Genomic DNA, 27564 nt, shown 5'->3' with positions numbered 1-27564 from the left:
GGAAAGAGTTACATAGTATAAACATACCTGCTGGGGCTTATCCCTGTGTATGATTATGAGTCAAATGGATACCCTAAGGAAGTCCACTGAACATCCTATTCCCTGGCTGCCTGCCACCCTTCCCTTACAACACAGACATCCTTATTCCTCTTTTCACGCTCTGAAGCTGTCCCCAGTAATGCCTTCTGGCTATCCCAAATATACATCCTGCCAAACTTCTCCGAAAGTTATGTCCAGTCACACCATCCAGAGACAATGTGATGAAGCCATTCATTTTCCAAGTCCATTACCAAGCCTCTAGGTAATATCTACTCCCCTTCTGTTTTGGTCAGTTCAGGTATGCAGTCACTGGACTCAGTAATAACGTCTACACATCTGATATACAGTGGCAGAACTAAAATAGTAAACTGCAATGAAAACTGTTGATCAAAGGAGAAATGAGGAAGGAATTTCCAAGCCAGCACCATAAATTGGTTGCCAGTCCAGAACATAGACCATACCCTATTGGAAGGGGATTGTAAATGGAAGTATAGGGTTAGTGATTCTCATTCTATCAGTTTCACTCATTTCTTTAGTGGTGGAACATGTTCCTTGGCCATCCTATCTGACTACCCCAGATTCAGTCCTCTGGGTGGATTGCCCTTGTCTGGTGAGCTTTAAGACCGTCTCTTGGAAGAGAAGCATTGGGAAGACACCCCTGCAGAAGCTGTGGCCTTAACAATTCCTTCCCAGGTGGAGCTGAGCCTGGAGATTGCTGGCGAGATTGCCACTGTTGGTTTGAATTAGTCGTAGTTCATGTATTCTTGGCTTATAATTTTTCTTCGGCTTCATTCTATAGAACCTTTCCTTGTTACCAGTTTCATTTTTGAGAATTCTCGTTGAGTCAGTCTCTGTGAGCCCTTAGGCCTGCTAGACCCAGTAGAAGGACCTTGGGGAGACCTACATATCTTCATTGTTCTTGGTCTCAACTACTGATGGAGACCAATGGACTCTTCCCAGCCCCCATGACACACCTGTCCCTCACTGTCTGAATCTATACAGTTCCTGAGTTCAGACAGTGAGGAATATCAAGTTATCCAAATGTATTTGGTCCATGAGTTTCAGATAATGTGTAGCAAACGTTCAGATGTGAGGGATGCCTGTCTGTGTAAAAGCCTATAATGTTACTCTCCCAACTACAGAGAGTTCTGTGATCCCCCAGTCTAGAAGAATAAACAAGTTAAAATAGCCAAGCTCTTTTAGGAAATTGTGATGATGGGGTGTTTTAGCAGGAAAAAACTCTTAGGTGGAGCCTGTGTGTCCACCTTGCGTTTCTGTCCATCAGCACTGGAAACTCCAGAGGACAGCAATGTTGCCACCACCTCTGTGTTCCCAAGTGCCAAGACCCTGCAGACTTGGGAGTGTAGCTCAGACAGGCAGAGTCCCCAGAGCAAGCACAGGGGACCACACTCAGGTATCAGTGGCCTGATAGCTCAGCCCGATGCAGTTCACCGGTCTGCAGGTGCAGCTCTGCACAGGAAAGGGTGACAAGGCAAAAATACCTAGCTCTTACACAAGGAGTGCTGCATAGCCTATCAAACATTATCATATTTTTTTATTAGGGAATTTTAGCACTAGTAATTTAACTGCCTGAAACTTTTTTTAGCCTATGCTTTACAAATTTTAATGTCCAGTTTGAGTGTTCTTTTAAATAAGAACACAGTTATTTAATCGAAGTAGATTTTGGGTCCAAGGTGGATAAAATTTGGGGATATTTTTTTCCCATTTTCATCCTAGGATGGAGACTTTGTGTGGTGAAATATTAAAATATATTCTAAAACATTGAAAATTGTAAAGTGTTGTATTGGTGGGGGAAGTGACAGATCAGTGGAACAAATAGAAGTATGTAGAACAAATCTATATGTAATAATTAAATATATGAAAAAATATTTTAAATCAGTGGCTAGCCATTATGAAAATAAGTTAGATCTCCATCTCATACTTTACAATAAAATAATTCCACGCTAATATTCTAATGTAAGAAGTAAAATTCTAGAGGAAAAGAAGAGGTGTCTTCTAAGTTATGTTTCCCCTACCCAAGAGTGAGAAATGATAAAGGATTGATATAATTTCATCAAACAAAACCTTTAAACATTCTGTATATCAGAGAACATTATAAACAAAGTTAAAAGGCCACATGTTTGACGAACAAAGAGTTAGTATCCTGGATACACCACAAGCTCTTATAAATCAGTAAGGAAGGAAGTAGTGAATAAACCAATAGAGAAATGGGCTAAGGACATCAGTGCCAGAGAAGAAATGCAAATGCCACCTTATGGTAGCTTAAATTCATAATTAGAGATTATGATCCACTTCTCTCTGCACTTTGTGTTCTTTCTTTCGACGCGGTCATCTAACCTTCTGTCCCAGCTGTACCTTTATAGTATGTTTTTAAATCAGGTAAACACCCTCTCATTTTTTTTTTGAAAGTGTTCTTTACTGCCCTTGCTCATTTGTTCTTCCAAATAATATTTTTTTCAAGTTCTTTAAAATAACCTTCTTGGGATTTAAGTTGAAATGGCATTAAATCTAAAACTTAGGTTGACTGAAGAAAACCACAACCTAAAAATTGCGAGTTATGTTTTATTTGGGGAGCTTACTGAAGACTGTGGCCTGGGAGACAGCCTCTCAGCTCTGAGGAACTGATCCAAAGAGGTAGCAGGGGAGAGGTCCATATCTGTGTGTCGGAAGAGGTAAGCGATGAGCCAGGATATATAGGAGTTTTTGCTGAAAACAAACATGTAGTCAAACATCAAACAATTACTGCTAATAACAAAAAACAGACATCTTAAGTTAATGATTTTAGTGCTTTTCTAAATATGGGAAGATACAAGAGTCTGGGCTTGTTGAAGTTATTCCTTAGAAATGCGTCGTAACTGTCTAGGGCCAGTATCCTGTTTTTCTCGCTCCTGAATTCCCCTCAGGACACACCATTGTTGGGGGGGGGCGGGGTTTGCTGCAGTGGCTGATGGCTTGTTGTCGGGCAACATTTTTTTGTCCGCACTTATCTGAGATAGAGTTGACAGCATTATAATGTCCAGCCTTCCTATTCAGGTGCACCGTATTTCTCTCCATGTTGAAATGGAGCTTAAAACACCTCTTTCATCATGTTATACCCCTGCTCAAAAAATCCTTCCTGGCAGCCTTTCACCATCTGTTTCTCAAATTATTTTCCAGCTTCCTTTGCATGAACTCTCCTCTTCAGCCTGGCTGGTTTTCTGTCTCCCAGTCAGACCTCTTGGTCTCTTATATATCTCTGCTTCTGTCTGCAACGTCCCTCCCACCCCAACCCCCCTTCCTCTCCATCTCAAGGTTGTACCAGCTCAAGGAAGTGTCCTTGACAGCACTCCATCCCACAAGGAGCACTTCCTCCTCTGTTCATAGCGTATATTGTATTTCCTACTCAGCAGTTACTTGTGCCACGTATTCTGTTATTTTATTTTCCAGAATACTGTTTGGTCTCCTTGTTTATTTTGTAAGTTTCTTGCAGGCAACAGTTCTGTCTCATGTTTTTTTATATCCTCTGCTGTGCCCTTCCGTACAGTAGCTACTCTCCACATATGGCTCTTGAGCATTGAAAATGTGGCTCGTCCAGTTGAGAGGTGCTGTAAGCACAAAATACACTGGGCTTCAAAGACTCAGTACAAAAGAATGAATTAATTGTTACCTTAATTAAATGTTGAGAGGGTCGTATTTTGGATATGTTTAGTTGAATAAAGCTTATTAAAATTAACTTCACCCATTTCCTTTGACTGTTTTAAATGAGGCTCCTAGAAATTCTTCATCTGCACCTGTGGCTCACATTATGTTTCTGCGGACAGCGCTGGTCTAGAGCTCTCAGCGCGGTGACTCTCGTACAAGAGGTGCTCCCAACTCGGTGGTGGTTTGAGATGAATGAAAAGCAGCAGTTCGCCCATTTCACCTGAGGAGTTTTGTCTCAGTCTCCCCCCTTTTTCTAGGTTGATGTGGAGCAGTAGGACTACTAATTTGTAGCCCTACTAATAAGCAGGACCCAAATCCAGGAAACAGATGTTAATTAAGGAAGAAAGTCATCTGAATGTGAAAGAAATGCTAGCTCCAAAGTGAGGTCTTCTGACATTGTGAGGTGCAAGATGTAATTTAAGAGAGACACCAAGAGACCTTACACTTTTAAGTAACAAAAAGAACTTTTAGGAAGCGCTTAAGTGGTTAACCTCATTTAAATTTAAACCTTTTGCCATTAAATGGTTAAATGAATTTTTGTTTCAAAATTAAAATTTGAAGATAAAATTGAAAGTGCTTTCTGCCACAGAAAACTAAATGAATAACAGGATGAGCATTGGAAAAGGCAAAGAAATGTTAAATGGATGCTTGTGGCCAAATTAATAGCAAACTAATAGGTTAGAGAAGATTGCCTCTCACCGATGCACCCAGTGGATATTGGGAACAGCTGGCTTTTTTCCCCGTCTCTTCCCTGTTCTTCCTAGCTCTCCTTAAGTTTCTTTCCTTTCTTTATTCCTCTCAAAAAAAAAAAACAAACTCCTGCCTTCATGTATCTTTCTCTCCTAATTTATTATAATGCTAGATTACAGCACATTTAAAGTATATTGCTCATTTACTTCTTTAATTCACCCCAAATTTATTTTCCCAAATTTATTTTTGAATATAGTATGATATAGGGATCTAAATTATTTTTTACAGGTAGTTAATCAGAGCATTATTTCTTGAATACACCATTGTTTTCCTGTTGATTTATAATGTCAGTAATTATTATTGAGAGCTTACTATGGGCAAGGCAATACTTTGAGAACTTTGTATTTAAATTCCTGCTTATGTTTCTTAAGTAAAGGTTTTCCTCACGTTTAGACATTTTAAATGAAACATTTTTTTCTTTTCTTTCATTAAGCCATTAAGAAAATACAAAGTTGCTTTTCTACTTGGGTCCCAATTTTTTTCTCCCTGGGAGTTGAGACTCTCTCATAAAACAAGTTCCCTGCCTTCTACTTGAAGATGGGTGGAGGAGTTGCAGACACCAAGAAATTCCACTTTTCCATTTCTCATCAGGGATGTTACTTTATAGGTGTCTTTCAGGTTGCAGAAAGGTTGCAAAAAAGGATATGCGCACTTTGCCCCAAAGACCTCGAGTGTAGTGTCCTGTACTTTGCACAGTCAGAGAATATAGCTGCTCATGAAAACTGTTTGGTAAGTTACTTGAAAACACATGAGTCCTTTTAGGGAAGGACATACCAAAATAGATAAATGTACTCTGGATACAACAAAGAATAACACTTTGGCTGCCCATGGTTTGGGCTTTTTTTTTTTTTTTAATGAAAACTTCTTTATTTCTTTATTTATTTTTTGGCTGTGTTGGGTCTTCGTTTCTGTGCGAGGGTTTTCTCTAGTTGCGGCGAGTGGGGGCCACTCTTCATCGCGGTGCATGGGCCCCTCACTATCGCAGCCTCTCTTGTTGTGGAGCACAGGCTCCAGACGCGCAGGCTCAGTAGTTGTGGCTCACGGGCCCAGTTGCTCCGCGGCATGTGGGATCCTCCCAGACCAGGGCTCGAACCCGTGTCCCCTGCGTCGGCAGGCAGACTCTCAACCACTGCGCCACCAGGGCTTTTAAGTGGGGATTTGGGGAGCATATTTTTCCCTTTTTAAAGTTTCAGATCTTAACACCTTATGATTACTTTCAGTTTTATTTATAACTGATCAAACACACAAAGAATTATGATGAAGAAGTTCCTTTAAAGATATTTTAATTATTTCAAATATAACAGATACCCATAGACACTTCACCCGGATTTATAAAATCATGATAGTATATGATATTTGCCTCAGCTTGATTTTTTTTTTTTAAAGAAAAAAAATCATAGATAGTTAAGGACTCTCTCTTCTCTCTGTTCCCTTCTCTCCACCCCTCCCCAGAGGTAATTGCCATCACAAATTCGGTGTTTCTTATTATTTTGTGTTTTTAATTTTATGCTCCCACCACGTTTAAGTATGTATAAACAAATATATTGTTTTACATGTTCTTGGACTTTATAGAATTTCTATCAGATTCTGTAGATTATTGAGATATATCCATGTTGATAAATGTAGTTCTCATCTTTAATTTTAAATGTTATAGTATTCCATTTTATGACTATAATCACCATTAAAGTATTCTGTGAATGAGCATTTATGGTTTTCCAGTTTTTTATGTGACTGCCCAGCTGTCATAAATATTCTTGTATAGGTCTCCTAATTCACGGGAGAATTTCTCTTGTCTAGGGCACTTAGAACTGCTGGACACAGGAAGGGAACATTTTGCACCTCACTAAATGTGCCAGATTGCTCTCCAAAGGGATCGTACCAAGTTTGACTTCCACTATTTCAGAGTTTGCTTCTCTTCGTCCTTGTCAACACTTGATTCTATGAGATTTATTTTATTTTTTGGTGTGATAGAAGTATGTTTAATTTTGAAAGAAATTGCTGAACTGTCCTCCACTGTGGCTGTACCATTTTATATTCCCACCTGCAGTGAATGAGAGTTCATGTTGTTCGTATTTTTTTTAATTTAATTTTATTTATTTATTTTTATACAGCAGGTTCTTATTAGTTATCTATTTTATACGTGTTAGTGTATATATGATGATGTTCATATTTTAATTTGTAATTCCCTGATGACATATGATGACATGTGGTGTTGAGCATCTTTTCATATACTTATTTGCCATTTGTATATCTTCTCTGGTGTTGTCTGTCCAGATCCTTTGTCCAATTTTTAATTGGGTTGTTATTGTTTAATTGGGTTTATTGGGTTGTCTTATAATTAACTTTTAGGAGCTCTCTATATCTTGGATACAAGTCCTTTATCAGATATATTTTACCAATATTTTCTCCTAATCTGTGGCTTTTCTTTTCATTCTCTTTACAGTGCCTCCCTGGATCTGTGGTTTGGTGTCTGTCATGATACTATGAGATTTTCATGTTTTCCTCTCTGATGGGTGTGAGATGGTCTCTCGTTATTTGTATTTGCAGTTCCTAGATTACTTAGTGAGCTTGCACCTCGTTTGCTGTGCTCCTGTGCGGTTCTTTTTTTCGATTCTGTGACTTGTGTTCATAGACTACACTTTACCTTTGAGATCTTAGTTTTGCTTATATGTATTTATTCACATATAAATAAATTCTAATGCTTTATTATATATGTTTGCTTTTAATTTTATTTATGGTGCTTTCTGTCATACAGAAGCTTGTAATGTAATTAACAGTCATCATTATTTTCCTTTATAATTTGTAGGATTTTTCCCCTAAGAAATTCTTTTCCGAACTAAGTTTCTATCTTTTTTCCAAAAAGTTTAAAAATTTTGCTTTTCTCATTTAGCTTCTTGATCCAACTGGAATTTATTTGGATTATAGTGTAAAGTAGGGACCTACTTTTAGTTTGTTTTTTATGCAATTAACCACCTTCCCCAGCACTATGATTGAAAAATCTATCCTTTTCTCACTGATTTGTAGTGATAATAATGATAACTGTTGTTACTATTTGGTGTTCACTGTGTAAGGTAATGTTCTGGGAGCTTAACCTAGGAGCTCTGGGAGATTAACAGGATTAACTGTTAATCCTCACAATTACCCTAAGAGGTAGGTATTATAATTACGCCCAAACTAAAGGTGGAACAACTGAGGCACAGAGAAATTAAATCACTTGCCCAAGGTCACAGGGCTGTAAGTGACTGAGCCGGGACTCTCACCCAGCTATCTAGTTTCAAACCCTCATGCTAATCCGTTGCTCTAACAGTATTGTCATATGTGCACAGATCTCTTTCTGGCTCTCCATTCTCTTCCGTTGGTCACTTGTGTATTCCTGAGCTGGTACAACACTCTTTTTTTTCTTTTAAACAAAACTCGCATTTTATTTAGGTTGAAATAAACTATACGAAATTGATTTTCTTCACCAAAAATAACAAGCAGTGTTTTCTGTATTATTCCTAGATAAACCACAAAACACTTATTTTTGTAGGTTTTCTAGGTTTTGCTTGTAAATCAAGATGAGGCAGTAGATACAGTCATGGAAAAAGAAGAAAACAGACAAATCAGTTGTCAGTATCCATGGCCTCTGACCCTGTCTTGACCATGAAACAGAAGTGTTCAACGTATATACCTGCCAAAAAGCTTATGAAGCTGTAGGCTCAGTCAGTAAAGGAATGTAAACGGCAACAACCAGATGTGGAACAACAATGGCAGGCTCTTCCATTCAAACTTTATAACTTGTTCCTTTAACTTCATTTGATAAATGAAATCCTTGTTTGGTGAGCTCACACGTTTCTCTTACAATCTGATAATTTTCTTAACTGTCCCTTACAGATTTTTAACAGCATACTGAAAACTCCTACTATTCAAAAGTCAGTCATGAGCTTCATTGTAATGTTTTATGAAACGTATTCCTTCCTCCCATACCTCCTCAAAATTTATTTCTTCAAAGAGCTGATAACTCAATATCTGACAGTTGGATCCACAGTGATGTTATGTCTAAAATGACTTAACTAATACAATTCCAAAGTGCCATTAGCAGAGATCACAGAGTGTAACATGGTACTCTCAATGCTATCTTTTGGAAGAACAGTTAGGTCTCCAAAGCATGGGAGTTCAAACAGGCCATTTAAACAGGCAGATTATCAGTGACTAATGAGCTGGTACAGCACCCTTAATTACTATGATTTTAAGATAAACCCTGGCTTTTTTTTTTTTTTTTGCGGTACGCGGGCCTCTCACTGTTGGGGCCTCTCCCGCTGGGGAGCACAGGCTCCGGATGCGCAGGCTTAGCGGCCATGGCTCACAGGCTCAGCCGCTCCGCGGCATGTGGGATACTCTCGGACCGGGGCACAATCCTGTGTCCCCTGCATCGGCAGGCGGACTCTCAACCACTGCGCCACCAGGGAAGCCCAGGTCTTCTTTTATGAATTTCAAAAATGTCCAACAATTTTTTTTTCTATAGAGGTCTAGAACTTTGGGTTAGGCCTTTTCCTGGGTTTGTTTTTTGTTTGTCTGTCTTGTTAATACATTTTTTTAATCTTTTTTTTAAATTTATTTATTTTTGGCTGCGTTGAGTCTTCATTGCTGCACGTGGACTTTCTCTAGTTGTGGCTCTAGGCGCACGGGCTTCAGTAGTTGTGGCACACGGGCTCAGCAGTTGTGGCTCTTGGGCTCTAGAGCGCAGGCTCAGTAGCTGTGGCGCATAGGCTTAGTTGCTCCGTGGCATGTGGGATCCTCCCGGACCAGGGCTCGAACCCGTGTCCCCCACATTGGCAGGTGGACTCCCAACCACTGCGCCACCAGGGAAGTCCCTGTTAATACATTTTTAAAGTGAGCTATTATTGGTATACACAAACACTGTCAATTTTTATTTATTTTTTATCTCATCCAACAGTCTTGCCAAACTCTCAAATCTAAAAGTCAGATTCACCTGGATATTTTATTTGGACGATCCTCATCTTTAAATAAAGATGACTTTTTTTCCTTTGACTTTTTGGGCCTCTTAATTTCTTTTTCTTGTTGTACTGCATTTTTCTAGAACATTGTGTTATAGTGGTGATTAAAAGCATTTTAGTGAGCCTTGTCTTGTTTCTTATATTACTGGGATGCTTCTAGGTTTTATCATTAAATTTGTGCATACTTTAGCTTTTTAATACTTTTACTTTATTAAAATTAGGAAGTTTCCTTTTATTTCTAGCTTGCTACAAGTTAAAGTATTGAATATTATGAAATGCTTTTTTCTGCATCTATTGTAATGATCTTCTGGCTTCTTTCACTCTCTTTCTCTGGCCATGCACAATGCTAGATGCTTTTTTTTTTTAATTAATTTATTTTTGGCTGTGGTGGGTCTTCATTGCTGCGTTCGGGCTTTCTGTAGTTGCAGCGAGCGGGAGCTACTCTTCGTTGCGGAGCGCAGGCTTCTCATTGCGGTGACTTCTCTTGTTGCAGAGCACAGGCTCTAGACACGCGGGCTTCAGCAGTTGTGGCTCTCGGGCTTAGTTGCTCTGCGGCATGTGGGATCTTCCCGGACCAGGGCTTGAACATGTGTCCCCTGCATTGGCAGGCGGATTCTTAACCACTGCGCCACCAGGGAAGTCCGATGCTTTATTTTTTTATATACACAAATTTTTTAATCTCAAACTTACAGAAAAGTTTCACATACAGTACAAAGTACCTTTCTTGTTGGAACTGATGAAAGAAATATTCACATATTGAGATATAGGGAAGTCATTCTGGCTTATACATGAGTTAACTTGAATTTTATGCTAACTAAAATAGACTGTGTCCTACCAAATATACACTGTACATCTGCTTTAATTATTAGAGAAAAGGACACATTGACCAGAAGTAAAGAATGTCCATGTTAAAAATAAAGATTACATGCCCCTCCTCCTGTGGTCTTGCTGGTATTCCTTTGATGATAAGACTCCCTTCCCAGGTTCCAAGGCCATACTGACTTACTGTGTACATGCTAGTCTTTTTTTTTTTTTTTTTTTAACCTTGAAGAAATGTAAACCTGACTCGTTTATTGCTTTTTGTTCTGACAAGATATAAAACTGTGCTGGAAACAATGCTTCTCCAGAGCAGTTTCTCAGAGTAATCTGGGAAGTGGGCTTCCAGGGTAGTCCTGTTTGGCTCACATAAAACTTTTCTATTCTTATTATAGACTGTTTAGTGATTATTTTCGTTTATGGAACCATTTGAAATTAATTTGAGACATGATGCGTTATCTTTCCTGAATACTTCAGTTATGTATTTTATACAAAGGACATTCACATAATCACAATGTAACCATTAAAATCAGGAATTTAACATTAATATATTACTACGATCTAATCCTCAAACCACCCAGGTTTCAGGTTCAAGTGTCCTAATAACTTTATAACAAAAGATTCTGATTAACAGGTTACATTTGGTTTTCATGTCTCAAATTTTCTCCTTTAATCTGTTAGTGATAAATTATGTGCTTGTTTATTTTCTGCTGTTAAACCATTCGGAGATTAACACTATTTGATTGTGATGTTTTGTTCTAATATACTGTTAATGTTAATTTGCTATTTTTAGTTAACGTTGTCAGTATAATTTACATTAAAAAAACACCCATTTTGGGCTTCCCTGGTGGCGCAGTGGTTGAGAGTCCGCTTGCCAATGGATGCATGGGACACGGGTTCGTGCCCCATTCCGGGAAGATCCCACACGCCGCGGAGCGGCTGGGTCCGTGAGCCATGGCCGCTGAGCCTGCGCGTCCGGAGCCTGTGCTCCGCAACGGGAGAGGCCACAGCAGTGAGAGGCCCGCGTACCCAAAAAAAAAAAAAAAAAAAAAAAGCACCCATTTTAAGTGTACAGTTCAGAGAGTATTAAGTCATGTATTTACCAACGTAACCACCACCACCATCAAGATGTAGAACATTTCCATTACCCCAGAAGGTTCCCTCATGCCTCCTTGCAGCCACTTCCTCCCCACCCCTGCTTCTGTAGCTTGAGCCTGTCTTTCTCATCTCACATGAAAGGAATCCTACAGTATGTATTCTGTGTGTCTGGCTTCTTTTGCTCATTACAGTATTTGGAGATTCATCCATGTTGTTTCTTGTATGTGTATTTTGTTCCTTTTTATTTCTGCACAGTATTTCATTGTATGGTTCTATCACAATTTGTTTATCCACTTGCCTGTTGATAGACATATTATTAATTCCAGTTTGAAGATACTAGGATAAATCTGTGAAGATCTGAATATGTGTCTTCATGTGGACATACACTTTTTTTGTGTTATAGTCACTAGTTAATTTTTTTAGATTCCACATATAAGGGATAACATGCAGTATCTGTCTTTCTCTGTCTGACTTATTTCACCAAGCATAATACCCTCCGCATCCATCCATGTTGTTGCAAATGGCAAACTTTAATTCTTTTTTATGGCTGAATAGTATTCCATTGTATGTATGTGTATATGTGTGTATATATACATATATATATATATATATGTATATATGTATATATACACACACACACTACATCTTCTTTATCCATTCATCTGTTGATGAACACTTAGGTTGCTTCCATACCTTGGCTACTGTAAATAATGCTACTATGAACACTGAGGTGCATATATCTTTTGGAATTCGTGTTTTCGTTTTCTTTGGATATATACCCAGCAGTGGAATCGCTGGATCACATGGTAGCTCTATTTTTAGTTTTTTGAGGAACTCCATACTGTTCTCCACAGTGGCTGCACCAGTTTACATTCCCAGCATCAGTGCAGGAGGGTTCCCTTCTCTCCACACTCTCAACAACATTTGTTTGTGGTCTTTTTTGACGATGGCCATTCTGACAGGTGTGAGGTGATATCTCTTTATGGTTTTCATTTGCATTTCTCTGATGATTAGTGATGTTGGGCATATTCTCATGTGCCTGTTGGCCATCTTATGTCTTCTTTGGAAAAATGTCCATTCAGGTCTTCTGCCCATTTTTTAATCAGGTTGTTTTTTGATGGTGAGTTGTATGAGCTGTTTGTATATTTTGGATATTAACCCCTTACCGGTCATATCGTTTGCAAATATTTTCTCCCATTCAGTAGGTTGTCGTTTTGTTTTTCCAATGGTTTGTTGATGCAGAAGCTTTTAAGTTTAATTAGGTCCCAGTTGTTTATTTTTGCTTATGTTTTCCTTGCCTTTGGAGATAAATCCAAAAAAAAATTGGTACGATTTATGTCAGTGTTCTGCCTATGTTTTCTTCTAGGAGTTTTATGGTGTCCTGTCTTACACTTAGGTCTTCAATCCATTTTGAGTTTATTTTTGTATGTGATGTGAGAAGATGTTCTATTTTCATTTTTTAACATGTAGCTCTCCAGTTTTCCCAGCACTACTTATTGAAGAGACTGTCTTTTCTCCATTGTATACTGTTGCCTTCTTTAAATGTGGACAATAATGCTTTTATTTCTTGAGTGAATACCTACAAGAGGAATGCTGGGTCAAAAAGTAAGTGTATGTTTAACTTTAAAGGTAATTGCATCATTTTACACTTCCTACAACAATGTGTAGGAGTTTCATTTGCTCCACACCCTCATTGGCACTTGGTATTTTCAGTCTTTGTAATTCTAACCAGTCTAGTGAGTGTGTATTGGTATCTCATTGTGGCTTTGATTTGTCCGAGGGTTAATGATTTTGAGCATCTTTTCACGTGCTTATTCACCATTTGTAACTCTCCTTCTCTGAAGAGTCTGTCCAGGTTTTTTGCCCATTTTTAACTGAATTATTTGTCTCACTGAGTGGCAAGAGTTTTCCCTATATTCTCGATAAAATTTTTTTGTCAGATACATGAAATGTGAATATTTTCTCCCAATTTCTGGCTTGCCTTTTTGTTTTCTTAGCAATGTCTTTCAAAGAGCAAAAAGTTTTAATTTTGGTGAATTCCAACTTAATAAATTTTTCTTTATAGTTTCTGCTTTTTATAAGAAATCTTTGCCTGTGCCAGTGTCAACAATTTTTTATCTTATGTTTTTCACGCCCTTTATTATTTAAGTGTATGTGTAATGTTGATCTTTCATTCAGAGGTAGTTTGGATTCTTTTGGTTTCAAGAAACTTTTAGAAGCGCGAGCCAACCTAAATATAAAAGGGGCTTTGCAATAAGTTGCAGGGGCATTTTTTGGCTCCTGAAGACAGGCACACAGGTGGGTATAAGAAACAGGAGCTGGGAAGCCATCAGGAACCCAGGATGTCCTCTCTAGCCCTCGTTTTTGTTTTCCTCTCTTCGTTGACTGACTTGCTCTGACCATGTGGCTCAGAGCCTGTTTTAGTCCCCTAGGATAGGGACTTTGACTGGCCCAGCTTGGGGTCAGGGCCCCGACCATGTCCAGTTAGCCACTGGGGGTCAGGGTTATGCAGTATAAAATATGTCTGGGGATCAGGACAACTCCCAAAGAAAAGCAGGGTGACTTGAGATCTGCTCACACACGCCAAAAGGTGGTCACTGTTCTACGCGCAAACCATCTTCCACTCCTGGTGAGTACTTTTTGGTACCAGTTTCTGACTTGCAGCTTTCAACATTACTTTGTGCATACTCTGGGTTTTTTCTTTTCCCAATCTGCAGCTGTATTCCTCAGCGCTTGTGGAATGTGAGGATCATGATCCGTTCAATAATGATAGAAATTTTGATGTGGAATCAGTAAAGAAAGAAGTCAGGAGAGGAAGGAAGTTGGTAAGTATAAATGATTCTGTTACTTAGATGAATAGACCCTTGGTGATGCTTTCAAAAGAAAGTCTATTTGATTGATAAACCAGGGGATAGAGATGCAACGTGGAGAGCTGAAAGAAGTAGGACCTATATTAGAAACTTAGATTCAGTTGAATATTTTAATATTTTAAAATAAACTACAATATGCTTCATCGGCAAAGTAGATATGAGTTAGAATGCTTTGGCTATAAGTAGAAGGAACAAACTGCCTTTAAAAAAAAAAAGGGGGATGCTTATTTTCTTAACTTAGCCAGAGGAAAAACTGACTTCGGGGTTGGTTGATTCAGTGGCTCAATGATGTCATCAAGGGCCCATCATCCTTTCCGCCCTCCTGTCCACGACATCAGCTGGTCCCTTTGTGATCATAGGGTGGCCACAGGCAGCAGCTGAAGCATCAGGCTTTCTTGCTCCTATCACAAGAGACAGTTCATCCCCAAGCATGGATTAAGAGCCCTTCTGAAAGTTTAATTAGGCCACACTCCTCTTTCTGCACCGATTGCTAGAGGCGACCATAACTAATCAGGATCTACCCTCGGAGCTGGGGTCAGCTCCCCCTGGGAAGGAAGAATGCTGAGCAGTTGCTCTACTGGGTCTGCTGTAGTAGACTCCCTCCGTGACAGGCCCTTCGCAGCTTAATCAGCGGTACAGCAAGCGTGAGTGCTAACACCCTAACCACCACCAAAATCCAGTCAGGTTAGTGACCTGGAACAAACATTTTTTTAGTCCTTGCAAGATGTCAGCATATACATGGGCAATTTCCACATCACCTGATGTGCTTTGAGAAACGTCAGCACGGGCAGCTCAGTGAGCAGGCAAATCAGCACAGTTGGGGCTCAGGAAGCCGTCCTAGTTGGGAATGTGGGGGGGAATGAGGATGGGGAATGGGGAAATTCAGAGAGAGGGAACAGGGTATGCAAAAGCGTGGAAGGCAAGAAAGAAGATGCGGCACATTCATGAAACCATAAGCATAGGACTGTCCCTGGCATTCTCTTCACTGACCTCATGGAATTCCACAGGATGTACAGGAAGGCATGAAGCCATTCCTTGCCCTTAGATAATGAGTTGACACTGTTTTTCACTGTGATAGCGAATGCTGCAGAAAACATCTTTGTGCATTATCCTCGTGTGCTGGTTTGATTGGTGCTATACAGCACATTCCTAGAAGTGGAACAGCTGAGTCAAAGAGAATTCCCTTTAAAATCTTTGAAACATGCTGACAAACTATCCCCCAGAAAGACTGTACCACTTTATGCTTCTGTACATAGTGGATGAAAGAGCACTTCTCCCAGCCCTTGACGAAAATGAACATCTCAAACCTCGTTAATTTTTGCCAGCCTCAAAAAGTTTTACCTTGTGTTTCCCTGATCACTGGAGAGGTTGTACATTACCCCTCTTTAGTAATCATCCCAATCCTCCTGGCTCACCCAGCTCCAGCAGCTCTTCAGTGATCCCTGGCCACGGTCCAGCACAGCAGTCACTCCCTTGCAAACCCCCTGGACACCCTCCTTACTCACTGAGCAAAGCCCCAGCCTGGGGAAGTGTGTCTGTCTGATGTCTGCAGGAGCTGAGTAGCGCTGGCAGTTGAGCAGTTAACCGGAGAAAAACCCACAGATGTTTTGACTGATCTTAGATTTATGGCCATAAACCTCAAACAGACAATCAGCACTTCATCCTCCACCCTCCACATTTACTCTTTCATATCCTATCATCTCTCTTTAAAACCTTTGCTCCACCCCAACTTCTCCTTGCCAAGTTGATGACTATCCCTGATTTTTTTTTTTTTTTGGATAGACTTTCTTTTTTAGAGCAGTTTTAGGTTCACAGGAAAACTGAGGGGATGGTACAGAGAGTTCCTGTATTCCCCCTGCCCCTACACGTTCACAGTCTCCCCTTTATCAATACCCTCCACTAGAGGGGACATTTGTTACAACTGATGAACCACATTGACACATCAGAAACACCCAAAGGCCATAGTTTACCTTAGGGTTCACTCCTGGTGTTGTACATTTCTTTGCCAGATTCTTACCGAGAAAATGGAAGCGACTAGACAGGAACCCCTACTGTCCAAACCACTGCCCACCAGCCTGTCCCCAGACTCTCAGACCTCCGTCCTGTCAAAGCCAACCCTGCACATGGGCTTTGGAGCCGTCCTCCTTCCCTCCTTAAGGACTAGGTTCTTGCATTTTCCTCTACCCCCTCACATCAGTATCCCTTCTTTCTAATTGATTATTCTTGTCAGCATATAAACATGATCAAGTGATCATGTCATCTTTAAAAAAAACCAAAACTCTCCCTTATACACAAAGAGCTGGTCATTTACAGTGTCACTTGTCTGACCTTAGTTGACCTGTCAGCAGTATCATCACACAGTGGTCCCTGCCCTGCATCTTGAAGCAGTTCCTTCTTTTGACTTCCTGGACATATGCTGCTATATGTCTTTTACCTTTCTGGCTGCTGCTTCTCAGGTGCCTTGGCTGTTTTTCCTCCTCTGCTCAACCTCTACAGTTTGGAGTGCCCAAGGCTCTTTCCTGGGCTCCTTCCTCAATCTGAACATCCTTCCTACATGACCTCATCCAGTTCCCATGGCTTCAATACCATTCTTATGCCGGGACTCTTATCTCCAGCCCCGATGGCCAACCTGACATACCTACCTGGATAGGTAATAGCCTCTCATGTTAAACTGGCCGGAAAAGAATAGTTCCATCCCTTACACACTCATACACACGATCCATCCAAACCTGCTCACTTCTCAGTAAACAGCAGATCATTTGTCCGCCATCATCCCCGTTTGTATTCTCTTCCCATTTTTCTGTGGGCTATCAGAGTCTTACCCTTTATCTACTGTGCAGCAAACAGTCTTTTCCCTTTTTTTAAATGGTATCTACCACCTTAAAAGTCGAGCTTAAATTTTTTATATAGTCAAATCTGTCAGTCTTTTTCAGGGTGTCTCCTGCCTTGCTTAGAAAGCCTTAATACTGTCCTTTTTTTCTTTCTCTTATATTTTCTCATTTATTGCAGCTTTTTGAAAATACTTACTTTTTATATAGTCAAAGCTTTAATGCACGTGGAGTTTATTTGGGAATATCTTGTGAGGTAGGGATCTAACTTTCTTTCCTATACATAGTCAGATGGCCCCCCAACATTAAATGATCATTCTTTGTGCTCTGACTTCAAATTCTGCCTTTTGCACCATCTAATTTCTCACCCACAATTAAATTTCCTTTTTTTATATAGTTGCTTGTGCTGACCTTGGGATACTGTGTGAGCTGTCACCTCCTGTTTTGCTAGGTGGTTTCATTGTGCGCCCACGTCATTCAGCCAGAGCACGCTATAAACCAGCTGTGGTCATGGCTCAGATCCCCCAACAGCTTTCTGTGGCCACGTACTCTCCTCCTGGCCATCTCTACGCCACCTTCCTAGCAGACCAACAGACTGATACATAAAAGCAAGAGATCAAATGAATTGAGCTAAGAAAAAAACTTACTCCTCAGGGGCTTTGGTTTTGTTTTTGTTTCCTTTTACATTTTTGGCCTTTCTACGTAGATGCCAAAGAGATTTCACTTCCTTTCTCTCACGTCTCCTCAGTAGTGCCTCTGTAAGATAGGCACTGTGATCCCCAGGGATCGGGTCTAAGAGAGGGGAAGGGACTGGCTCGAGATCACACAGCTGTTAGTGGCACTGCCAGGAGCTGAGCTTGGCCACAGGCTCAGTGTCCCCAACAGAACCTCTTGCCTAGAGCTGGATAGTGTTGCCAACCCTGCTTTTCAGAAATCTCTTTTAAAAAGAGAGGAGAGGGGTTTTTTGGGAAACAGAAAGGGTTTTCTGCTTTTAATCAGATCATTGCAAAACATTCCAGTTAGTTGAGGTTTTGCTGAAATGTCAAAATGAGCAGCTAAATGTCAGGACCCAGTGTTTGTAGCTGAGGGCATTAGGGCTGCCAACTTAAAAATAATATTTGATGACATCTTTAACTTTAAATTTTAACAAAGATTCTGAAAAATCAGGTGCTTACTCAGTAAAATCTGTTCTTCTGTAGAAATGCACATTTTGTGGGAAAGCAGGAGCCACCGTGGGATGTGATTTAAAATCCTGTCTCAAGAATTACCACTTTTTCTGTGCCAAGAGTGATAACGCAGTTCTACAAGTTGGTGGACCTAAAGGAACTTACAGGTATTTAATAAAACAGTTTTAAAGCCACGTTTGGGGGATTGGAATAAGGACAAGGAGACTTTTTAAAGCTAATTTTATGCAAATGATTTCCAAGTAAGAATGTGGTTTGGGAGATGCCCAGCTGGGAACCTAACTTGAAAGTACCTTCCCTAAGTGTCATAGGAAGAAAAGAAGCAGGGTTGGTTTTGTTTTGGGTTTTACTCTCCCTGCATCCTTTCTTTCCTCAGAGAAAGCACTGGTTGACATGGTAGCACAAGTAACCTAACAGGTGGCCACGAGGCTGGGAACCAGTTCACACTCGCTCTTTTCTGTAAACAGGAAAGGAGCCTGACTTGTTAGTTCTAGGTCCATGCTTTACCCATCTTGTCTCCAAATGAATGTATTTTCCCATCACTGTTACCACCCTCTTAACTATAAATAGCCTCTAAAAATGATAAAGAAACTATGCAGCAAATACAGTTATCAGTCATTAAGTCCTTGAAGAAACTTAGACCTTGTGTTGCCTTTGGCTTTGAAATCTTGCTCCTTGTTTTTCAGTAATTCTTTAATGTTAACTTTGATCCAGTAAGGCATATTTCAAGTCCAAAACAAGTATATTTGTTTTATCCAGGAAGAAACGTGGTCTTCCTTCTGATGAAAGAAGTCAGTTCAGTTAAGTCATTATACAGTTTAGTCAGAAGAAATCAGTAACCCAGTTTTTAATTGATTCAGGTCATGTTCAGCGAACTCTTTTTTGTACGTAGATGCAGTCTAGAATATGTCATATAAAGGTGAAGGAAATAACAGTCAAAAGGTTAGGTTTGACCTTTTTAAAGTTATGAGATGGAATAAAACAGAGAATGATGGTCTAATGTTGACGAGCCAGGCAGACACTTCTCACTTCTTTGGGGCATATGAATAGATTCTGATTGAACTGGACATTTTAAATTTCAGTGAAACATATACATTTTTTTCAGGCATAGTATCTGAATAATAGGATTAGTGTTATGAGAGAATTATTTTTATTTATTTATTTTTTTAATCGAAGTAGTTGATTTACAGTGTTGTGTTAGTTTCAGGTGTACAGCAAAGTGATTCACTTATACCCATGCATATATATATATATATTCTTTTCCCTTTATAGGTTATTACAAAATATTGGGTATAGTTCCCTGTGCTATACAGTAGGTCCTTGTTGGTTACCTATTTTACTGATATATATATAGTAGTATGTATATGTTAATCCCAAACTCCGAATTTATCCCTCGCAGAGGATTATTTTTAACATGATTTTTGTAAGATCTGTTACATTCCTAAATGATACTTTAAAATTCCATATGGAGGGTAGATTTTTTTCCGCCTGTGGGCATATATCCCCAATTTTATCAGTGTGTTCCAGAACTATTTTATTTTATGACTTTATCTTTTAACCACTTACTTTATGCCAGGAATACTTCAAAGTACTTTACACATGTTATTTCGTTTAATATTCTAATAGCCCAGTAAGGTAGGTACTATTATCCCCATTTTAAAGATGAGGAAACTGAGGCCCTGACAGTAATTTGTACCCAGGCCACACATTTGGTAAGAGGCAGAGCTGGGCTTCAGGGCTCCAGAGTCTTTGCTCTTTGACACCATATCCTCTTTAAGCTTAGCAGCCATATATCCTAAAATGTGGGCAAGCCTAACATTCAAAGAAGTTTGTTAAATAATTTAAAATCTGATTTTACGCAGGTATTTTCTTGCTTGAGACTAGACAGGAAATGTGTAAATATGTTAATTTTATATTCTTTTTATATTTGATTTGCTGAGAAACTCATGAATTGAAATATTCTGTTTCACTTTTAGCATTTACCTTCCCAAAGAGCTTATTTTATTATGACTTCTCCAAAGACCTAAAACACCCACTAGAAAGACTATTATTAGCAGAGCTACAAGGTCAAACAAAAAGGAGTCAAGTTCCTGCTATACCTTAAAGTCTGAAAAAATACTGATCATATATTAGTAGAACCAATGAATAGAGACTCATAAAATAATCTCCTTTGTCATAGTTTTATCAAGTGTCAGGTGAACTTTTATTCATTTTTAAATTGAATTTAAACATTCAGAGTGGCTGTCATGCACGAGATTCCTTGTTAGGTATAGTGAGAATATAAAGAGAAACAAGACGTGAACTAAAACTATCACCTCACAGGAGGACCAGAAGGTCAAACCTAGTAGGAGCACGTGGCCTGATGGGAGCAGGAGGGGATTTACATGAAACTGGCTTGGACTTCAGTTGATAATTGTTGAAAACGGGTGATGGGTTGGGGGCATGGGAGTTCATCACATCTCCTCCACTTTTATATATGGTTGAAAAAAAAAATTAAGTACCTGGCAAACAAAAGTGCTGAGAAACCAGAATCTGAAGGGCGAGGAGATTAATATTGATTGGGGGTGGGCGGGTGGGGTGCTGGGAGGACTTCGTGGAGGAGGCGGGAACTGATGTACGACAGGAAGAGTTCATACATTCCCCTAGGTGAGGGGGATCCTGCATCATGAGGGTCAGCACCATAAGGAAGGGAACTGGGGGCTGCGGAAGAAGAAAGGCTGGAGAGAAAACAGGGCCTGAGCAGCTCCTTCAGGTTTACTCACTGCACTTCTTTACTCTAGCTGCTCTGCTTCTTCCTTCTCTTCTAGGGCACTGATTAGTTCTAAGCTCATGCAGTTCAAATATAAGATCTGGGGGAGATGCCTGTTGAGTTAGAAAACTACTTTCTCGTCAGATAATGCATGCAATTTTGTGCTTATTGTTGAAAGTCAGCAGAACTTTGTGTAGTCAGATGAAAACTTGAGTCTTAGCTGTTGGATCTCTTAAGTATTTTCTTTATACAGTAAAATCTCACGGACCACTGTATATGAACAAGTATTGTTCAAAATATGTAGTCAGCACTCACCCCTGCAGAGAGCACGCTGACCTGTCCAAGGTTCAAGGGCACAGGGGACGCTGGCACAGGGTCCATCTACACTTGATGTCTGTCAGTAACTACACAGGCTTGAACAGCAATTTTGTTTTTAACAAATAAATATTTAAGGTTAAGCCCGCATGAAAAACAGATTAGTTCCCTTTTAAATTACAGTGCAATAGGCATAATATTTGAAAAGTGTAAATACAATTATTTGACTCTTTGAAATTTCATGTTTTCAGAGTATGGTGCCAACAACATGCTGACCTTCAAAATGGTAAGTCTACAAAATTTAGTGTTGTGGGTTTAAAGAAAGGTAAACCTTCGGTAAGACATGGAATAATCTGATTTACTGGCCTCATTTTAACTTAAATACAAATTTTTGAGTCAAAATGTTACATACTTTTAAAATTGTCAGTCCCTGTGCAGTGTGCAGTATAATGAACTAAACTTTTCTTCGTGAACTAGACCTACTCTCAGTGAAGCCTTTGTCTGGTGTCTCCCATTCTCACTATAGTCAGCGGACTGAACCAAAACATGGTAAGAAGCTTTGACTTTTGTGACTACTTGTCTTCTGAGAAGACTATCAGAATTTTCAGTAGATAAAACTGATAAAGTGCTGTATGTTCCCTGAATGCAATTCTCCTAAGAATGAATGATTAGCCTTTCCGTTCTGAGGAAAATTGGGTCCTGGCTACCTGGGGTCACCTGACCTTTGTGTACTGCTGGAAGAGCAGTCTTGCCAACACAAGATGTGGAATGCTCTGTGGACAGGAGTCGGCCCTCTTTGGAAAAGGCTTATTAGTTCCCTGTCATGCCAGCTGCATTTTGTGGTGGTAAGCAACGCTCCCTAAACAATAGCGTCACCCTTCAGCCATTCCCCTTGCAACTTATCAGAAATACTATCAAAAACATTGCTGTCAGTCAGTCTTTACTGACAGGGAAAGACGACAATAATGTATTCGTTTTAAAAAGCAGATTATAACACTGTAACGAATCCTCTCCCCAGAGGAAACCATCGTTGTTTCTTTTGTATTCTTCCAAAACTGTTCTGTGTATAGAAACATACCTACTACTATACTTTGCTTTTTCACTTAGTATATCTGAGAAATTCTTCTCTATCAGTGAGTATAAGTAGATCTTGCCTCATTTTTAAAAGGCTTCATAGTATTCCACTGTGTATATTATTCAGCTGTATAGCTGAACCACAGTTGAACTAGTCTCTGCGTGACTGACATGTAAGTTATTTCCAGCTTTTTTCTATCACATTTAATACTGTAGCTAACATGTTTCTCCACTCATCTTTGTGCCTTTATGTAACAATACTATTAGAAAGACTTCCTGTAAGTAGATTGCTGGGTCAAAGAATACAAACAATGAAACTTTGGGTAACTGTTGGCTAATTACCTTCTAAAGAGGCCGCACCAGCAGTACACATTGACCCAAATCCTTGCAGACATTATATATTATACATCTTAATCTGATCAATGAAAAATTCTGTTTTACTTTGCATATCTTTACTTATGGGTGAAACAGTATATTCCCCTATCTTTTGATCAATTATATTTGTTTCCCTGTGATCCAATTTATTTTTCTGTTTAATGAACCCTCTCTCCAGTTACCCATTTGCCTATTTTTCTACCCAACTGCCTTTTTCGTATTGATTTATAAGGGCTTTTTATATTTTAAAAATTGGCCTTTTGTTTTTTTTTTTTTTTGCAAACATTTAATCTAAGTTTGACATATCTTTTGACTTTGTTATAACCTTTGGCATATAAGTGTTGTACATTTTCTGTAGTCCAGCATCAGTCTTTTCCTTTATGGATTCCAGTATCTACATAATTTATACTTTTCTGCTTACTTTTCAGGAGTGAAAAGTAAAAGGGGGAGGAAAAAACATCTCTCAACAGGCAATCCTGTACAGGTGATTTGAATTAATTTCATTATAGCTTTAAGTTTCTCCATACAATGTCTTTTTTTAACCTTCTGAATTTCAGGTGACACAATGATAGATGATGATGAATATTGAGAAGTTGGATGTGTCTTGGGTATCCAAGCATATAACCTCCAGGAGGTGACTGTCCCCTGGCTCCTGTAACACACCCCTGGGTACCAAATCAGTGAGAGGATCTGAGCCCACAGGGTGTTTATGGTCTTAAAACAGGCATAGGTGCAGTGGAACATCCTTACCTAGCCAAGTATTTCCCAGCTGCAGGATCCACATTTGACCTAATTTGTGATTCATAATTTTCTGGATTCCTATTCTGTGTAAAGCATATGAAAATGTTTGGGGATTTGCAACAGCTCATGTAACCTTAATATGAGCCAGCAACCTCTCACCCTATTTATACAAGAGGTGCTTGTTACACCTGTTAATGTTTTGTTAGACGAAAACAAAACTACATTTGATGTTTACATCTACATATGAACATGGAACATGATTTTCACCATAAGCATATCACTGAATTTGGTTTTCATTTTATGCAATACAGTAAGTCCCCTACATTACAAACCTTCAAGTTGCGAACTTTCCAAGATGCAAACGTGCATTCACACGTCTAATCACATTCATGTGTCTGGAGTACATTGTCACACGCGTGCATCCCCTACAAGTTGTGCTTTTACTCTACAGTGCTGTATACAGCAGTACAGTAATTTTATTTCAAGCACAGGACCCGAAAGTCGAACAGCACACGAAGACTGCAGCAGCTGTTAAGAATGCAACCCAGTGCTCCCATGCCATCTATGACAAGAAAAAAAGAGCTACTACCCAGACATCAAGGGATTGTTTTGTCAAGAGGGTAGATAGAACTGAATCCAGCAAGGAACCAGAACCTGTGCCATCCACGTCAGGCGTGAGTGAAATTGCAGGCTGCCCTCTATCCCCTATTGCTGACGATCCTTCAGCTCTACCACCTCCCACCTCCTCTCCCTCCTCCAGTCAGTAACTCTTCTTGCCTGTTCATTCGATGCCAGCCCATGTGCCAGTTGTTGTACTGTACTACTGTACCTTTCAGGGTACTGTACTGTAAGATTAAAAATGTTTTGTTTTCTGTTTGCTTTTTATGTATTATTTGTGTGAAGAGTATTATAAACCTATTACAGTACAGTACTATACAGCCAATTGTGTTAGTTGGGTACCTAGGCTAACTTTGTTAGACTTACGAACAAATTGGACTTACAAATGTGCTCTCAGAATGGAACTCATTCATATGTAGGGGACTTACTATATTAAATGTCAACAGTAAAAAATTAGTGTAAAGTAATCTTGATCTTTCTCTCCTTTTAGCCACCGGAAAGAATGGCATTGGATAGGAAGGAAAAGGATGGCAGACACACAGGTTTGCTATAAGTTTTGTCTGTTAACGAATCTGACTTACAGTACTTAGTACCATTTCAGAGTTGGTATCCCACTTTATTATTTAGAATTTCAGAGTTGGTATCCCACTTTATTATTCTAGACTTGTAGTAATAAATTATAATAGAAATCTTTTATCATAATTATTCACTCCATCATAACCCCAACAGATCAAAATAACTTAGGTTATAACTTAGGTTGGGATGGTCCAACTGCTCTTCAGTATTAAGAAAGGATACAGCTCTTGATATAGAAGCCAGGGTTGCCTGAGTTCAGAATCCAATGACATGCCACCCCTCACACTGTGACACCACCACCCCCGCAAGAAGCTGAAGCCAGTAATTGTAACTTAATGTTAAGGAAACAGACATTCCATAATAAGTCAACTGTGACAGAAAAAAATGAGGGAGGCTGTTATCTCAAAGATTTGAAGCTAAATTTTAGGAAATTCTCTTTATTCACATAATTATTCTAAGCAGAGAAGTTTTTATTTTCACTTTTTATAACATTTCATTCATTGTTTCAGCTTGAAAAAAATGAGGTATGATGAAATTACAATTAATAGAAAAGATAAGGGTGCTGTACGTATTACCTAATAATGCTCATCCACCATTAGGCAAAGTCTGAAGAAGTGACCATAAAATGATGTATGATAGCTGTCCTGAGACAGACGATTTCCTTCTGAAATGTTTTTTTTATTCTTAGATGCAATTGTGAAAGTTGCTTTTCTTAAGAAATGTAAAGAAGCGGGTCTTATTAATGCTTTATTTGAAGAAATATTAGACAAACTTCATTTGATGCAAGAAAGACTCACGGATGAGACCACTTCAGAATCAGGTACTGAAATAAAATTTCTACATATAGAGACTTCTCACAGACCTACATGTTAAACAAAACCAACATCCCCCCCCCCCAAAAAAAAAGTACACATTTTCTTTCTGCGCTGTTTCTTTTTTCTTTTCCTTCTTTATCTCATTCTTGAGAGCCTGTTTGGAGGTTCTAGCAGGGGAGTGCAGCTACTTGTATACCCTTGACCGAAGAACGGTCTTCTTCTATCAGGGAAGGTCATCCTCTTCAACCAAGCGTGCAGCTTCGGGAGGGACGCACGTGGAGCGGTGAGGGAGGAAGGGGACACCCGCCTAGCCAGCCAGATCAGCCGAATCAACCCTGGCGATCAGTGGGGTGACAGATGTCACAGCCAGATCGCCTTCACATCCTTTATCTCATTCTTTAATACAATTTATTGTTCCAGATCTCTTGTCTTTTTATAAATCAACAGGAGGTAGGTAATTCACAAAATCATTACTTTAGTAAAAAATACCCTGATTCCCTGAAAGTTTTAATGTCTTTTCCAGAGGTTCATAACTGAGAGTGACCATCAAGAGAACGGGCAAGTTCAGAACCAGGTTCAGTCACACACCTGCGCTCGCCCCGCTCCCTGCAGCTGAGCACGCTTGCTGCTAAGATCTGAGAATGGCATTCATTATGCTAGTTTTGATTTGACTCTAATTCTGTTCCTTAAACAAGCAAGCGCCTTTTTTTTTATACTGTAAAGTATAGAAGAAAGAAGTAATTTTAATGTTTTGGTTGATGTTTGGTTTAGTTAAATGTGGCCTTTCAGAAAGAGCTCTTCGGGATGCTGACGTTCCATTTGTACATGCAGGTATACAGCCACTTAGCCTTCTCATAACCTGTGTTAGGAGCTTAAAAACTTTATTATAAGTACAGTCGACACATAACATGGGTTTGTACTGTACGGGTCCACTTATACCTGAATTTTTTTCAATAAATTCTACACAATACTATACAATCCGTGGATACAGGACCACAGATAGAGGAACCACATATGTGGGAGGCTGACTGTAAAGTTAGTTATGCTTGGATTTGTGACTGCACGGGGGTCAGCACCCCTAACCCCACATTGTTCAAGGGTCGACTGTATAGCTGTCTTAGAAGGAAAAACCTCGACAGTCTGTATTTTAGGCAACAATGTAAAATATATGATTATTTGAAAGGGATTTTTTTCTACAGGACAAAACCAAAAAGTGTAGTTAAGAGCAAACAGACATTTCCCAAAGCTCATTCATTACATTCTTTTGTTCGTTTACTCTTGTCTCTAGACCAAGCACATCTCGAACTTGAGCATGCCCCTCAGAACCACCAGGGGGGTTTGTTAAAACAGATGGCTGGGCCCCATCCCTGGAGGTTCTGATCCAGTAAAGGTGCTAAGAATCTGCATTTCTAATGAGCTCCCTGGTGAGGCTGCTGCCACTGCAGTCCACAGGGGATGCCTGCTCTGTGTGCTTTTCCTTTTTGAGGGTTATTCCGTGAGGTGTTTCTGCCTATGTAAGTTATTTAAATTAAAACTGAAAATGTTTTTCTTCCTCCAGACTATGAAGAAATTGGGACTGCACTTTTTGACTGCAGATTGTTTGAAGACGCATTTGTAAATTTTCAAGCAGGTATGAGTTATAACTGAGCAGCAAAGTTTATGAACATTTATCATATATATTAAAATAACACTATTCAGGTGATAAAAATCCTATTTTAGAAGAATGTTCACCCTTGCATTAAATGAAAAAGCCATTACAAAACAATATGAGCCCTCACACACAGAAGAAAAAAAATATATACACAGGGTCACACATGTACAAAGAAAAACTGCACATAAATGGAAACGCTAGTTATCTGTAGGTGACTGGATTATAGTAATTTCTTTTGTCTTAGTGCTCATTGTATTTTCCACATTTTATACATACACACAATGCTTTTGTAATCAGAAAAAGAACTCATCTAAAAAAGTGGAAACAAAAAATTTATTGCAAAATGGAAGTATTTGGGCACCTACA

General features: G+C 39.3%; 1 protein-coding gene across 1 annotated transcript in view; it reads left to right on the top strand.

Annotated features, from left to right (window-relative positions):
* PHF11 (PHD finger protein 11) overlaps positions 1-27564 on the top strand; it is a 32482-nt gene that overhangs the window by 3242 nt on the left and 1676 nt on the right. The window contains exons 2-11 of the mRNA XM_007466424.1: positions 5099-5220; positions 14120-14227; positions 18300-18433; positions 21600-21634; positions 21826-21897; positions 23226-23281; positions 24030-24212; positions 24647-24698; positions 25421-25552; positions 27106-27177. Coding sequence (XP_007466486.1) covers positions 5099-5220; positions 14120-14227; positions 18300-18433; positions 21600-21634; positions 21826-21897; positions 23226-23281; positions 24030-24212; positions 24647-24698; positions 25421-25552; positions 27106-27177 — 966 coding nt within the window. The remainder of the gene's footprint in view (positions 1-5098; positions 5221-14119; positions 14228-18299; positions 18434-21599; positions 21635-21825; positions 21898-23225; positions 23282-24029; positions 24213-24646; positions 24699-25420; positions 25553-27105; positions 27178-27564) is intronic.

Source organism: Lipotes vexillifer, unplaced genomic scaffold (assembly GCF_000442215.2).
Source record: "Lipotes vexillifer unplaced genomic scaffold, Lipotes_vexillifer_v1.1 scaffold384, whole genome shotgun sequence".
Taxonomy (NCBI): Eukaryota; Metazoa; Chordata; class Mammalia; order Artiodactyla; family Lipotidae; genus Lipotes; species Lipotes vexillifer.
The sequence above is the reverse complement of the archived record's forward strand: the minus strand, read 5'-3'. Positions and strand labels throughout refer to the sequence as shown.